The sequence below is a fragment of the Sarcophilus harrisii genome, chromosome 1 (genome assembly GCF_902635505.1).
Source record: "Sarcophilus harrisii chromosome 1, mSarHar1.11, whole genome shotgun sequence".
NCBI lineage: Eukaryota > Metazoa > Chordata > Mammalia > Dasyuromorphia > Dasyuridae > Sarcophilus > Sarcophilus harrisii.
In genome coordinates, this window is record NC_045426.1 from 312972421 (window position 1) to 312985467 (window position 13047).

At 36.1% G+C, this 13047-nt stretch overlaps 1 protein-coding gene across 1 annotated transcript in view; it reads left to right on the plus strand.

Annotated features, from left to right (window-relative positions):
* The window catches only part of CDIP1 (cell death inducing p53 target 1), a 53142-nt gene that overhangs the window by 36086 nt on the left and 4009 nt on the right, over positions 1-13047 (plus strand). The window contains exons 3-5 of the mRNA XM_031945291.1: positions 381-475; positions 749-901; positions 12768-13026. Of these exons, the coding sequence (XP_031801151.1) occupies positions 391-475; positions 749-901; positions 12768-13026 (497 nt within the window). The 5' untranslated portion in view covers positions 381-390. The remainder of the gene's footprint in view (positions 1-380; positions 476-748; positions 902-12767; positions 13027-13047) is intronic.

Consider the following 13047-nt stretch of genomic DNA (forward strand, 5'->3'; position numbering starts at 1 on the left):
TGTAGTTATATTTGTGAATCTGTGTTTTCGTGGTTAAAAAGCATGGAACATAAAGTAAGCTTTTAAGGGTTAGCAACACTGAAGATTCCAATTTCATGGAGAGTTTTGTTTTCCAGTGCAGTAACTGGACCAGCTTGGATTTGTCTTTTTTATTGTTGTTGTTCAAAGGAAAAATGCTGCTTGGGCCAGTTAAGAAAGGTAGCTCAGCAGTCTTAGTTACTTTCAGAGGGTGGTTGAGTTTGTGGCCTCCTGTCTTGCTAGGAAAATGTTTAATCAAAGACTGTGCCAGAAACCTTTAAGCTTTGGCCCAGTGATCTTTTGATCATCCTTAAACTACTTGTATGTAATCATTCAGTTAAACTCTGTATTTTTTCCCACAGGTTAACAGAGATGTCCAATGATCCTCCCCCTCCCTATCCTGGGGACTCCTCAGCTCCCCTCTTGGAGGAGAAGACTGGAGGCCCACCTGGTGCAGGTAGGTCTAAGTCACTGGTTTACAATGGGGCTCCTTGGTTTTCAAAGTTGATACCTTTGAGAGAGTCTTGTTCTGAGGCAAAGAAGGAAAGAACCTGAAGAAATATTCCTAGCAGTATGGACCTGCCCAATTACTAATCTCAAACTAAAATCTCAGGAATTCCCTTATTTAAGGAATTGTCAGCTTTCACCTTTCCTCAAAGGCAAGTTTTAACTGAGCAAATGTAGATTTCAGACAAAAGCTGACAAGACTCACTCTTCTCTCTTTCTCTAGGCAGAGCCTCACCAGCTATGGTACAACCCCCTGGCATTCCCGTACCCCCACCAGATATTGGGCCTCCTCCCTATGAACCACCACTTCATGCAGGCCCTCAGCCAGGCTTCATTCCTTCCCACTTGAATACAGATGGTACTTATGTGCCCCCAGGTAAGTTGACTGGGAGACTAATTTTTGGAGACAGTCTCCCAAACCCCTTATTATTATTTTGTTCATGTGAATCATTTTCTTCTTTCTACATAGACCTAGAGTAATATCACTGGGTTGGAGGATATTCTATTTCATAGCTTTGTTGTTCTAAGTTGCTTTCCAGAATGGTAGGTCTAGTTAATAGCTCCACCAGAAGTGCATTATTAGTATGCCTATTTTCTCACATGCCCTCCAGCATTTATTATTTTCCTTTTTTGTGATCTTAGCCAATGTGATGTGGGTAGGAGGTGGTATGTGAAGAGTTTTAATTTGCCTTTTTCTAATTTTTTGTGATGTAGAGCATTTTTTTCCATGATTGCTGCCATCTTCAATTTTTTCCTCTGAAAACTGCTTATGGGGAATAACTTTTATTCTCATACATTTGACTTGTTACCTAAATATCTTTGAAATGAGAGCTTTTATTAGTTGCTGCAAAGATTCCCCCCCAACCCATTCCCTGCTTTTCTTTTAAGTTGGTTGTATGAAACCCTTATTTTATATAACTAAATAAAAAGGGTTTTATACAACCAAATTAAAAGAAAATTATCTCCTGTGAATCTTTATATCTCTTGTTGGAATATATTTCTCTTATTCATAGGTTATTTCTTCTATGCTCCACTAATTTGTTTAACCATGACTCATATTCATTTTGAGCTTCTCTCAATATATGGTATAAGACATTGATCTATACCTGGTTTCTGCCAGACTTTTCAGTTGTCCCAACAAAACACATTCATTTTCCATATCTCTAGAGCAGGGATTCTTATCTTGAACCTAATGAACTTGATTTTTAAATATTTTTATAATATTTCAATATAATTTCCTATGTACTTTATGCCTTTTTTAAAACATTCTGAGAAAGGCTCTATAGATTTCACCAAATTGTGAGAGGGGCTCATGACACACAAAAAAGTTAACCTGATCCTAAGAACTTTGGAAACAAATATATAGGGGTCTATAAACTGGATGGCAAACCTTCATGTGGTTCTAATTATTCATCTGAGCAGGGTTACTTAAAGCTTCCACTGGTTAATAAGTGCCTGAAGATCTTCCACTCTTTTGGGCTTTCTTGTGAAACTAGGCTGCAACACAAAGTCCAGGATGAGATGAGTGAGTAGGGAAAATCTCAAGGTTGGAGTCCTTGGCACAAATGGGGCATAGGTCACCTGACAGCCTACTGAGAACCAGTCCCTGAGGAACCTAAGGAAGAGGAAGCCCTGCCATAAAGGCATAGGTGTCATTCATCAAATTGTGGCCATAATAGGCCTCTTTCACTGAACCATTATCTTGACTAAAGGTATAGTAGAAACAGTTTTCATTTATTGTAAATAAATTTATTCATTTATTGAAGTCTGTTAAGCTTCACTTATACTAAATGTATATATACTGTTTTATAAATATAATATTATTATAAGTATCTTTAGGAAATGAGTTCAGACCAGCATAGTGATACCATGCAGTCCCAAGAACTGCACCTGATTTCCCAGATAAAATCTAATACATACATTATCAAATTATTCTAGGTTATTTTTGATTTAAAAGATATAGACTGTTAAAAGACTATAATAGCATGTAATTTTAAAGACCCTCTGATGTACAATTTTAACTATTTAAATTTCTAGAAGAGAAAGTTCTTGCTCAACAACTATTTCTATCTCTACCTTAAGTACACATATTATTACCTGGATTAAAATTTGAGGCATGTTCTAGATATTCCCCCTTCTTCTGGCCTTGCCCTTTTTGCACTATCCTATTGTAGAAGGCAGAACTCTGGAGAAGTATAATTGAAACAAGGTGTTAACTCAGTGGAATTGATGAGATGATGGTTCTCTAGTTCACACATATTCAGTTTGCTGTAATGATATAATTGTAATAGGGTATAGAAGGGCTAAGAGGGACTGGAAGAAGATTCTACCTTTGACCATCCTGATGGCTTCAGACTCTATTCCTGACCATTCTTGTGGTCTTTTTCCTGCTGAGACCAAGGTCCATCGGAAGGACCTCCAGAAAGCTAGTCTGAACATTATACCCTATTTCAAAATGTTAATATTTATCATATCCCTTTGTAGTCGTAGATAGAGAAGGATGACTAAATAGGCAAGAAAGCATAGTGGTACAGTGACTTTGGAGTCAAAAGCATTTAAGTTCAAATCATTTAACCTCTCGGCCTAAGTTTTCTCATCTGTGAAATAAGATGGTTATAAGTCTTCCAAAGCTCCCATGTTTGTCATTCTCATTAGGCACATATTCTATGTGCAATACACTGTGCTAACAGCACTAATAACAGGGTAGGGGATCAGAAAAAGAAATTTACAAAGCAGTTAACACAGTGCTTGGTACATTCAAGTACTTCATAAATGCTTATTCCTTTCTCTCCCTTTCCCAGAAAAGGTGAGATTCGGATTGAGTCTTAAAGGAAACAAGAAAAGTTAAAAGTTATATGTGAGGGGATAGAGTATTCCAGGCATGGGGGACAGCCACAATGCAAAGGGCTTGAAACAGAGACCAAATGTTCTGTTCGAGGAACATAAAGTATGCCAGTGTGGTTGGATTGTAACATATGTGAAAGCTAATATGGTATAGGAAGACAATAAAAGCTATAAAGACCTTTAAGTGCCAGAAGACTTTATATTTGGTTTTGGAGGTAATAGGGGACCACAGGAGTTTGAAGAGGGTTGACATGATCAGACTTGCACTTTAGGAAAAAAACTGACAGCTAAATGGTGGAGATAGATTGGATAAGGTAGAAACTTGAGGAAGACCAAATAGAAAGCATTTACAATAACCTAGACAAGCCGTAATGGAGGCCAACTAGAGTTGATTGTGAGTGGAGAGAAGGGATTTCTATAAGAGATGGTGTGCAAGTTGAAACAATATTTGTCACCAAATTGGATCAATTGATGAACTGAATGTTAGTGGTGAGGATGAAGCCAAAGTTATGACTCTGCATGACTGGGAAGACGGTGGTACCCTTGACAAATAACAGTTGGAAAAAAGATTAGGGAGAAAGATTATAAGTTCTATTTTGGGCATGTTGAATATTGAAATGCTTATGAGAATTTAGTTCTAGATGTCCAAAAGGCAATTAGTGATATGGGACTGGAACTCAGCAGAGAGACTAGACCTGGGTATTTAGATCTAGGAATCACCTGTATAGAAATGGTAATACATGAGAGCTGACAAAATCATCATGTGATATAACTTAGAGGGAGAAGAGGATCCAGAACAGAGCTGGGGGGAGGGGGGGAGGTGTTATACTCAGAGTTAGTTAAGATCCAGTAAAGAAAGCTGAGAAGAACTGCAGTATAAAGATAACCCAGAGAAAACAAATGTCCTGAAAACTTGAGGAAAGAGGATCCAGTGGTGACTTGTAATTTTTTCCCGGAACATAGCGAGCTCCTAGGCAATAAATAAACCAAATTTACAAATCTGTTAAGTTGTAAAACGTAAAATTAAAACCTGTTGCCGTTATTTTTAAATTACCAGTACTATTAGATATTGGGATTGGCTTAAAGCCTATAAGGTAATCTTTTTTTTGAAATAGCTTTTTATCTACAAGTTATATGTATGGGTAATTTTACAGCATTGAATATTGCCAAACCTTTTGTTCCAATTTTTCCCCTCCTTTCCCCAAACCCCTCCCCTAGATGGCAGGATGACCAATACATGTTAAATATGTTAAAGTATAAATTAAATACAAAATAAGTATATGTGTCCAAAGTGTTATTTTGCTGTACAAAAAGAATCAGACTCTGAAATAGTGTACAATTAGCCTGTGAAGGAAATCAAAAATGCAGGCAGGCAATAATAGAGGGATTGGGAATTCTATGTAATGGTTCTTAGTCATCTCCCAGAATTCTTTCGCTGGGTGTAGCTGGTTCAGTTCATTACTGTTCTGTTGGAACTGATTTGGTTCATCTTATTGCTGAAGATGGCCAGGTCCAGCAGAATTGATCATTATATAGTATTGTTGTTGAAGTATATAATGATCTCCTGGTTCTTCTCATTTCACTCAGCATCAGTTCATGTAAGTCTCTCCAGGCCTTTCTGAAATCCTCCTGTTGGTAATTTCTTACCGAACAATAATATTCTATAATATTCATATACCACAATTCAGCCATTCTCCAATTGATGGGCATCTACTCAGTTTCCAGTTTCTAGCCATTACAAAGAGGGCTGCCACAAACATTCTTGCACATACAGGTCCCTTTCCCTTCTTTATGATCTCTTTGGGATATAAGCCCAGTAGTAACACTGCTGGATCAAAGGGTATGCACAGTTTGATATCTTTTTGAGCATAGTTCCAAATTGTTCTCCAGAATGGTTGAATGTGTTAATTCCACCAACAAAGTATTAGTGTCCCTTTTTTTCCACATCCCCTCCAACATTCTGCATTATCTTTCCCTGTCATTCTAACCAATCTGACAGGTGTGTAGTGGTATCTCAGAGTTGTCTTAATTTGCATTTCTCTGATTAATAATGACTTGGAGCATCTTTTCATATGGCTAGAAATAGTTTCAATTTCTTCGTCTGAGAATTGTCTGTTCATATCCTTTGACCATTTATCAATTGGAGAATGGCTTGATTTCTTATAAATTAGAGTCAATTCTCTATATATTTTGGAAATGAAGCCTTTATCAGAACTTTTGACTGTAAAAATGTTTTCCCAGTTTATTGCTTCCCTTCTAATCTTGTCTGCATTAGTTTTGTTTGTACAAAAACTTTTCAATTTGATATAATCAAAATTTTCTATTTTGTGATCGATAATGATCTCTAGTTCTTCTTTGGTCATAAATTCCATCCTCTTCCATAGGTCTGAGAGGTAAACTATCCTGTGTTTCTCTTTATTCCTATTTATAATCTCATTCTTTAAGCCTAGGTCATGAACCCATTTTGACCTTATCTTGGTGTATGGTGTTAAATGTGGGTCAATGCCTAGTTTCTGCCATATTAGTTTCCAATTTTCCCAGCAATTTTTGTCAAATAGTGAGTTCTTATCCCAAAAGCTGGGATATAAGGTAATCTTTGAGAATGATTCATCTTTATTATGCATATATGTTTATACAGTTAACTTGCTGCATAAGAAAAATCAAATCAAACCAGAAAAAAAAAGAAAGAAAATAAAATGCAAACAAACAACATCAAAAAGAGTGAAAATGTTATGTATGTTGTGATCTACACTCAGTTTCCACAGTCCTTTCTCTGGGTGTAGATGGCTCTCTTCATCACTGAACAGTTGGAACTGATTTGAATGATTTATCTTTTGTACCTAGTAAACTTATATGAAATCTTTCCAAAAGCTTCCTGCTCTTTTTTCTTTCATATCTGACTTGCTGCATCCCTTTCATAATATATTTATTCTAAACCATATATAGTAAAAATCATAATGATAAAACTTTTGAGATTTTGCACAGAAAATTAATGGGGATTAGGGATCATTTTTAATAAGGTATGACAGCAGGATTCAGATTTCTGGGTAATATCACTAAACTAATAATTTTAATATTGCATAAATAACCTATTTTACATTTTGATTATATTACAGGTATTCCTACTTCTTGTAAATGGAACTGTTTAGGTATACTAATAATATAAAGTTATAGTGGTGCTTACTTTTTACTACAAAAAAAAAAAAGCTGTTAATAGTAGTATGAATTTAGAACCAAATCCAACTCTTAATAAACTTTTGGAATCATCCCATCTTGTGAAAAAGGAAGCAAATATCTTTAGTTCCTCAGTATAAGGGTAAACTGTTCAAATAGTAAACTCTATTCAGCTGTAAATTTTACAAAATTCATGTAACCTTTAAGTAACAACCTAAAACTTTAAAAAACAATTTTCTAATGAGCATGTTTAGAGGATTACTGGATTTTCATATAGAAATTGGAGAATTTCACATTTCAGTTTATATTTATAAGCTTGAAAACTCATGAAGGCATTTCTGCTTTCACAGGATTAAGCATTAGGAATTAATAGAATACCCAGATTCCCAAGGTGTCTTGTACTATTTGCCAAAACAAAATCTACATAGGGTAATCTGTGTGTGCTCTGCCTAAATGAATATAAATTTTGATCACTGAAAACCCCCCCAAGATATCTTGGAGTTTAAGGGTTAGATTTCTTTCCCCCAAGATATCTTGGAGTTTAAGGGTTAGATTTCTTTCTTAAAAACCGTGCCTTTAAAGAAACCTTGAGGGTCTTCTCATAGATTGATTTTTTTTTTTTTTTAACTAGATAAAAGAGACCATGTTCTGCCTCATTTCTTACCTAAATTTAATCACTGATTAGGTTTTGCCTCAGTCAAACTGATCCCTGTCAAAGACCTTAGATTAGAAATGCCAAGGTCTCCTAGTGCATTCAGGGATGTCTCCAATCTTTTTCATCTGTATCTTGCCAATGGACCCAGATGGTTCTGGAGGAGGAAGTGAGGCTGGTGACATTGCACAGTCCTCCCTCATTTAAATTCTATCCACTTGAATGTCATGGAAGCACCTTCCTGATGTCATGGTCCTCTTTCAGAATGAAGTATAAGCAAACAAAAACAAATTAGTTCTTCATATATCAGGGTATGGCTATACCTTTAAATATTTAAATAATCATTTATCAGAAGGAGAAATGCCAGGTCCCCCAGTAAAATACTTCTATTACATGTGTCAGGACCCTTCTGATAAAACCCTTCTAAAATAAGACCCCTTCTAAGAATAATATTGTTAAATAAATAAAACATAAAATACATGGGATTACACAGGAAACTTATATTGAAACATAGTTATTAAAATATAAAAAAAGCAAATTCATGAATCCATTTAAATCTATCCTTGAATATCTGGGAGTGGAGATTATGTGCTTTGGATCACAGGTTAAGAATATCTACTATAATAGGAAGATTTAAGGTTACAACATTTTTGAGAGTAAGCATAGAATATTTCAAACTCTTTCCCAACTGTCAGATAGTAATTTATAATAAGTTAATTCAGGCCTAAAAACATAATTCCTAATATAATAATGTTTACATGAAATATTTAAACTTTACTAACTACCCATTTTAACAGTCTGAAGTGCATCCAGAGAAATGATGCTATCAGATTTAGTATATATAATATTGATAGCAAAGTTTAATCTAGTATCCCAAATAATTTGAAAATTCATATACAAAGAGTGTTGGTTGGTATTTTTATGGAGTCGTGAATTAGTCTTCTGTAAGTGCTGTAAATCTAAAAAACTTAAAAACGGTCTCGTTCTGTTTGTATTTTTCTCTTTTTAGTTTCTTTTTTCCCCTTTCTGGTTAGACCAGATCAAAAAGAGGGAAAAAAAAAACTTGCCAAGATTGAGCTTCAATTCCAATTAGATAGTTTCTTTATTTAAAAAAACAAAAACAACAAAAACTTGCATTTCCAAGTTTCCAATCCAATCCAACTAGGGACTGTTTTGCCTTGCTTGATGAACATGGTTTGTTTTTAAGAAGAAAAATAAACTGAAAAGAAATGAACAATTTGCTGGAACTCAAAATACTCAGAACAGACAATATATTAAATGCCTTTGTTTCAAACCTGTGCTAAGTGATTTACAAATATCTTCTCATTTTATCAAACATTTAAGTGTTTACTGTGTGCAAGACCCTATGCTATATACTGGGAATACAAAAAGAGGCCAAAAAAAAAAAAAAAAAATCCCTGTCCTCAAGAACATTGCAATCACTACAACCTAGAAGGTGCTGTTGTCATCCCATTTTAGAGATGAGGAAACTGAAATAAAAGTTAAGTATAGTTTAGGAATTATCTAAGTCAGGATTCAAACTGAGGTCTTCCTGAGTCCAAGCCCAATCCTCTATTTCCTTCACCATCTAACCATCCTCACCATAGTTTGGCCTTTTCTCATGAAACTATCTAATAGAATTACCTCTGCTATACTATTTCCATTCAACCAGAAGTGTGTCAGTCCATATAAAAATCTAGTTTTCCCTTACAAGAGGTAATTCCATTAAACTGTTTCACAAGAAAGGGCTAAACTAAGGTGAGGGTAGCTAAAGTAATAAGTGATTATAAAAACTAAAATATATGAAGACTTTGAACAATTCACTCTTAGTCTCAATGAAATGTTTCTACTTCAATTCATACCTTTCCAGCTTTTCCTGTTAGCCAATCAAAAATGACAATTGTCTTCAATGTAACAAATGTGCTAATTGCTGGAGATAGTAAAGTAAGACCAAACAGTCTCTATCTTTAATGTAAGGTAGTCTCATACATGTAGAAAAATACAAAACAAATGATAAGGCAGTTTAACAAGAGCAGGAGCAACTCTTTGAAGGAGGTCTCTCAGGAAAAGCATAAAGAAAGTAGTGCTTTAGCTTTATAAAGGATTTTCTGCAGTGAAGGGGAAATACATTCCAGACTTGAGATAAACAACAAGGGCAAAGGCACCAAATAGGAAGCAGAAAGTTGTGTGGCAGGAACAGTACAAAGGATGTTCTATTTAACTGGTTTGGCTGGACCATAGAACACAGTGGGGAGGAAATGTGTAATAAAGGTTGAGTTTAAATTGTGATGAATTTTAAATATCATAGTTGTTTATATTTGGTTATAGAGACAATAGGAAGCCATGGAAGTTTGAGTAGGGGAATACCATTTTCAAACTTGGATTTTAAAAGAATCATTTTGGTTAACTTACTGGAAGATTGATTGGAGAGAGGAAAGAGTAAGACCACCTAGGAAGTAAATGTGATAGAAGTTCAGGAAAAAGTAATGAAGGCTTGAACTAAGTTGGGAGCCATGTAAATGGGGAGAGGGAGCATTGCAGGAATCATAAACTTATAAAAAAGATTTGGCAAATAAGTAGATATGTAAATTGAGTGAGAATAAGAAATCAAAGCTGATACCAAGGTATATTAACCTGGATGGGAAGATTTAGAAGTTTGGTGGCATCGGGGATAGAAATGGAGAGTTCAGAAGAGGAGTAATAAGCTTGATAGGATTGGAAGAAATGTTTTAGACTTGTTGAGTTTGAGCTCAACATCCAATCTGAATATGCTCCTCCCCTGCTCAGACTCCTGTGGTTCCCTGTGGGCTCTAAGACCAAACAAATACTTTGGCAATTTAAGTTTTTCCCAGCCAGAGGAGAGACTAGGCTGCCTAGTCCATAAAGTTCTGCACAGAGGTGATGATAAACACGTGGAAGATAAAGTCATCAAATGAGAGAAAAGTGACTTTTATGAACTTTTTTATGATTAACACATAGGTAAAGGGAACTGAGGATCAGTCAGAGATGAAACAACCAAAATTTTGCAGTGTCATGAAAATCAAGAAAAAGAAAGTAATGTGGAGAAGAGAGGGGGATAGTAAATGCTGCTGCATATAGGTCTAGAAATATGAAACTTGGTAAAATATCATCAGAATTAACAATTCTTTTTAACAATTGTTAAATATATGTATAGTATCTTATCCTGAAGACTCTCTGCCATGATTGTTTTGTTTAACTATTTCAAGTTCCAGAACATCTTAATTCTTGCTTATGAACCCCCTCTTCTTATCTGTACTAGTAGAAGGTGTATCTGAGTTGATTGAAGTTTAAGAACTAATAAGTTTCTACAAAAGTGAAGGGCCTGAGCCCAGCAATCTTGCATATCAAGTCACAGTGGCTTACTGCAGCAGGGTGCTGGCCAAAAAGGATGAGATTGAATGCATTGACTGGGATTAGAAGTCAAGATTCCTGGGTTCTGTTCCCAGATTTACTGACTTCAGTTGAGATATCTGGCCTTCCTTATTGTCCTACCTCCCGCAGGAAGAGGAGGAGCTATAATTTTCTGGAATGAGCTTTTATTCCACTTTGTAAAGGACTTTTTTTTTTTAAATTAAAGCTTTTTATTTACAAAACATGTGCATGGGTAATTTTTCTTTTTTCTTTTTTTATTATAATAAATTGCCAGGGTAATTTTTTACATTATCCCTTGCACTCATTTCTGTTCTGATTTTTCCCCTCTCTCCACCCCCTTCCCTAGATGGCAAGCAGTCCTATACATGTTAAATATGTCACAGTATATCCTAGATACAATATATTTGTGCAGAACCAAACGGTTCTCTTATTGCACAGGAAGAATTGGATTCAGAAAGTAGAAATAACCCAGGAAGAAAAACATGAATGCAAACGGTTTACATTCATTTCCAGTGTTCTTTCTTTGGGTGAAGCTGCTTCTGTCCATCATTGATCAATTGAAACTGGCAAAGAAATCCCCTTCCATCAGAATACATCCTCATACAGTATCGTTGTTGAAGTATATAATGATCTCCTGGTTCTGCTCATTTCACTTAGCATCAGTTCATGCAAGTCTCTCCTAGTCTCTCTGTATTCCTCCTGTATTCCATTTTTTACAGAACAATAATATTCCATAAAATTCACCCAACCATTCTCCAATTGATGGGCATCCATTTATTTTCCAGTTTCTAGCCACTACAAATGGGGCTGCCACAAACATTTTGGCACATACAGGCCCCCTTCCCTTCTTTAGTATCTTCTTGAGGTATATAAGCTCAGTAGAAACACTGCTGGGTCAAAGGGTATGCACAGTTTGATAATTTTTGGGGCACAATTCCAGATTGCTCTCCAGAATGGTTGGATTCGTTCACAACTTCACCAACAATGCATCAATGTCCTGGCTTTCCCACATCCCCTCCAACATTCATCATTATTTTTTCCTGTCATCTTAGCCAATCTGACAGGTGTGTAGTGGAATCTCAGAGTTGTCTTTGCATTTCTCTGATCAATAGTGATTTAGAACACTCTTTCATATGAGTGGAAATAGTTTCAATTTCATCATCTGAAAATTGTCTGTTCATGTCCTTTGACCATTTATCAACTGGAGAATGGCCTGATTTCTTATAAATTAGAGTCAATTCTCTATATATTTTGGAAATGAGGCCTTTATCAGAACCTTTAACTGTGAAGATGTTTTCCCAGTTTCTTGCTTCATGGATAATTTTTCAACATTGACCTTTACAAAACCTTATGTTCCAACTTTTTCCCCCCATCTCTTTCCCCCCTCCCCTAGATGGCAGGTAGTCCAATACATATTAAATGTTAAATCCAATACACGTATACCTATTTATAGTTATCTTGCTGCACAAGAAAAATCAGATCAAGAAGGAAGAAAAAAAAACAGAAAGAAAACAAAATGCAAGTAAATAACAACAGAAAGAGTGAGAATACTATGTTGAGGTCCACACTCTGTTCCCATAGTCCTCTCTCTCTGTCTAGATGGCTCTCTTCATCATTGAACAAGTGGAACTGGTTTGAATCATGTCATTATTGAAGAGAGCCATGCCCATCAGAATTGATCATTATATAGTCTTGTTGCTGTGTATAATCTCCTGGTTTTGCTCATTTTACTTAGCATCAGTTCACAAGTCTTTCCAGGCCTCTCTGAAATCATCCTATTGGCCGTTTCTTACAGAAATTGGTTGATAAATACAGAAGATTCCATAACATTCATATACCATAACTTACTCAGCCATTCTCTAAGTGATGGTTATCTACTCAGTTTCCAGTTTTTTTGCAACTACAAAAAGGCCTGCCACAAACATTTTTGCATGTGAAGAACTTTCAAGGATGTAAGTGGTCAGCCTGGGTCAGGAAAATGAGGACTTCTAATTTCTTCATTACAGGATTTGCCTCTATATTTAGAATCCACATTTGGCGGGGGAGGAGGTGGGGGACACAAAATTCTTGAGTTAAACTACTATCCTGTAGTGGGAAAAAAATTTTTTTTTGGGGGCTGGCCTTATGTTTTGGGGAAATGAGCAGCCTCTGAATTACTTCTTTTGTCTCTTTCCCCTAGGCTTTTATCCACCTCCTGGCCCCCATCCTCCCATGGGCTACTACCCTGCAGGTCCTTATCCAGGGCCTGGGGGCCACACAGCCACTGTCCTTGTTCCCTCCGGGGCTGCTACCACAGTGACTGTGCTGCAGGGAGAAATCTTCGAGGGTGCCCCTGTGCAGACCGTGTGTCCTCATTGCCAGCAATCTATCACTACCAAGATCTCCTACGAGATTGGCTTGATGAATTTTGTCCTAGGCTTCTTCTGCTGCTTCATAGGGTATGTAGTAAGGCACGCCTT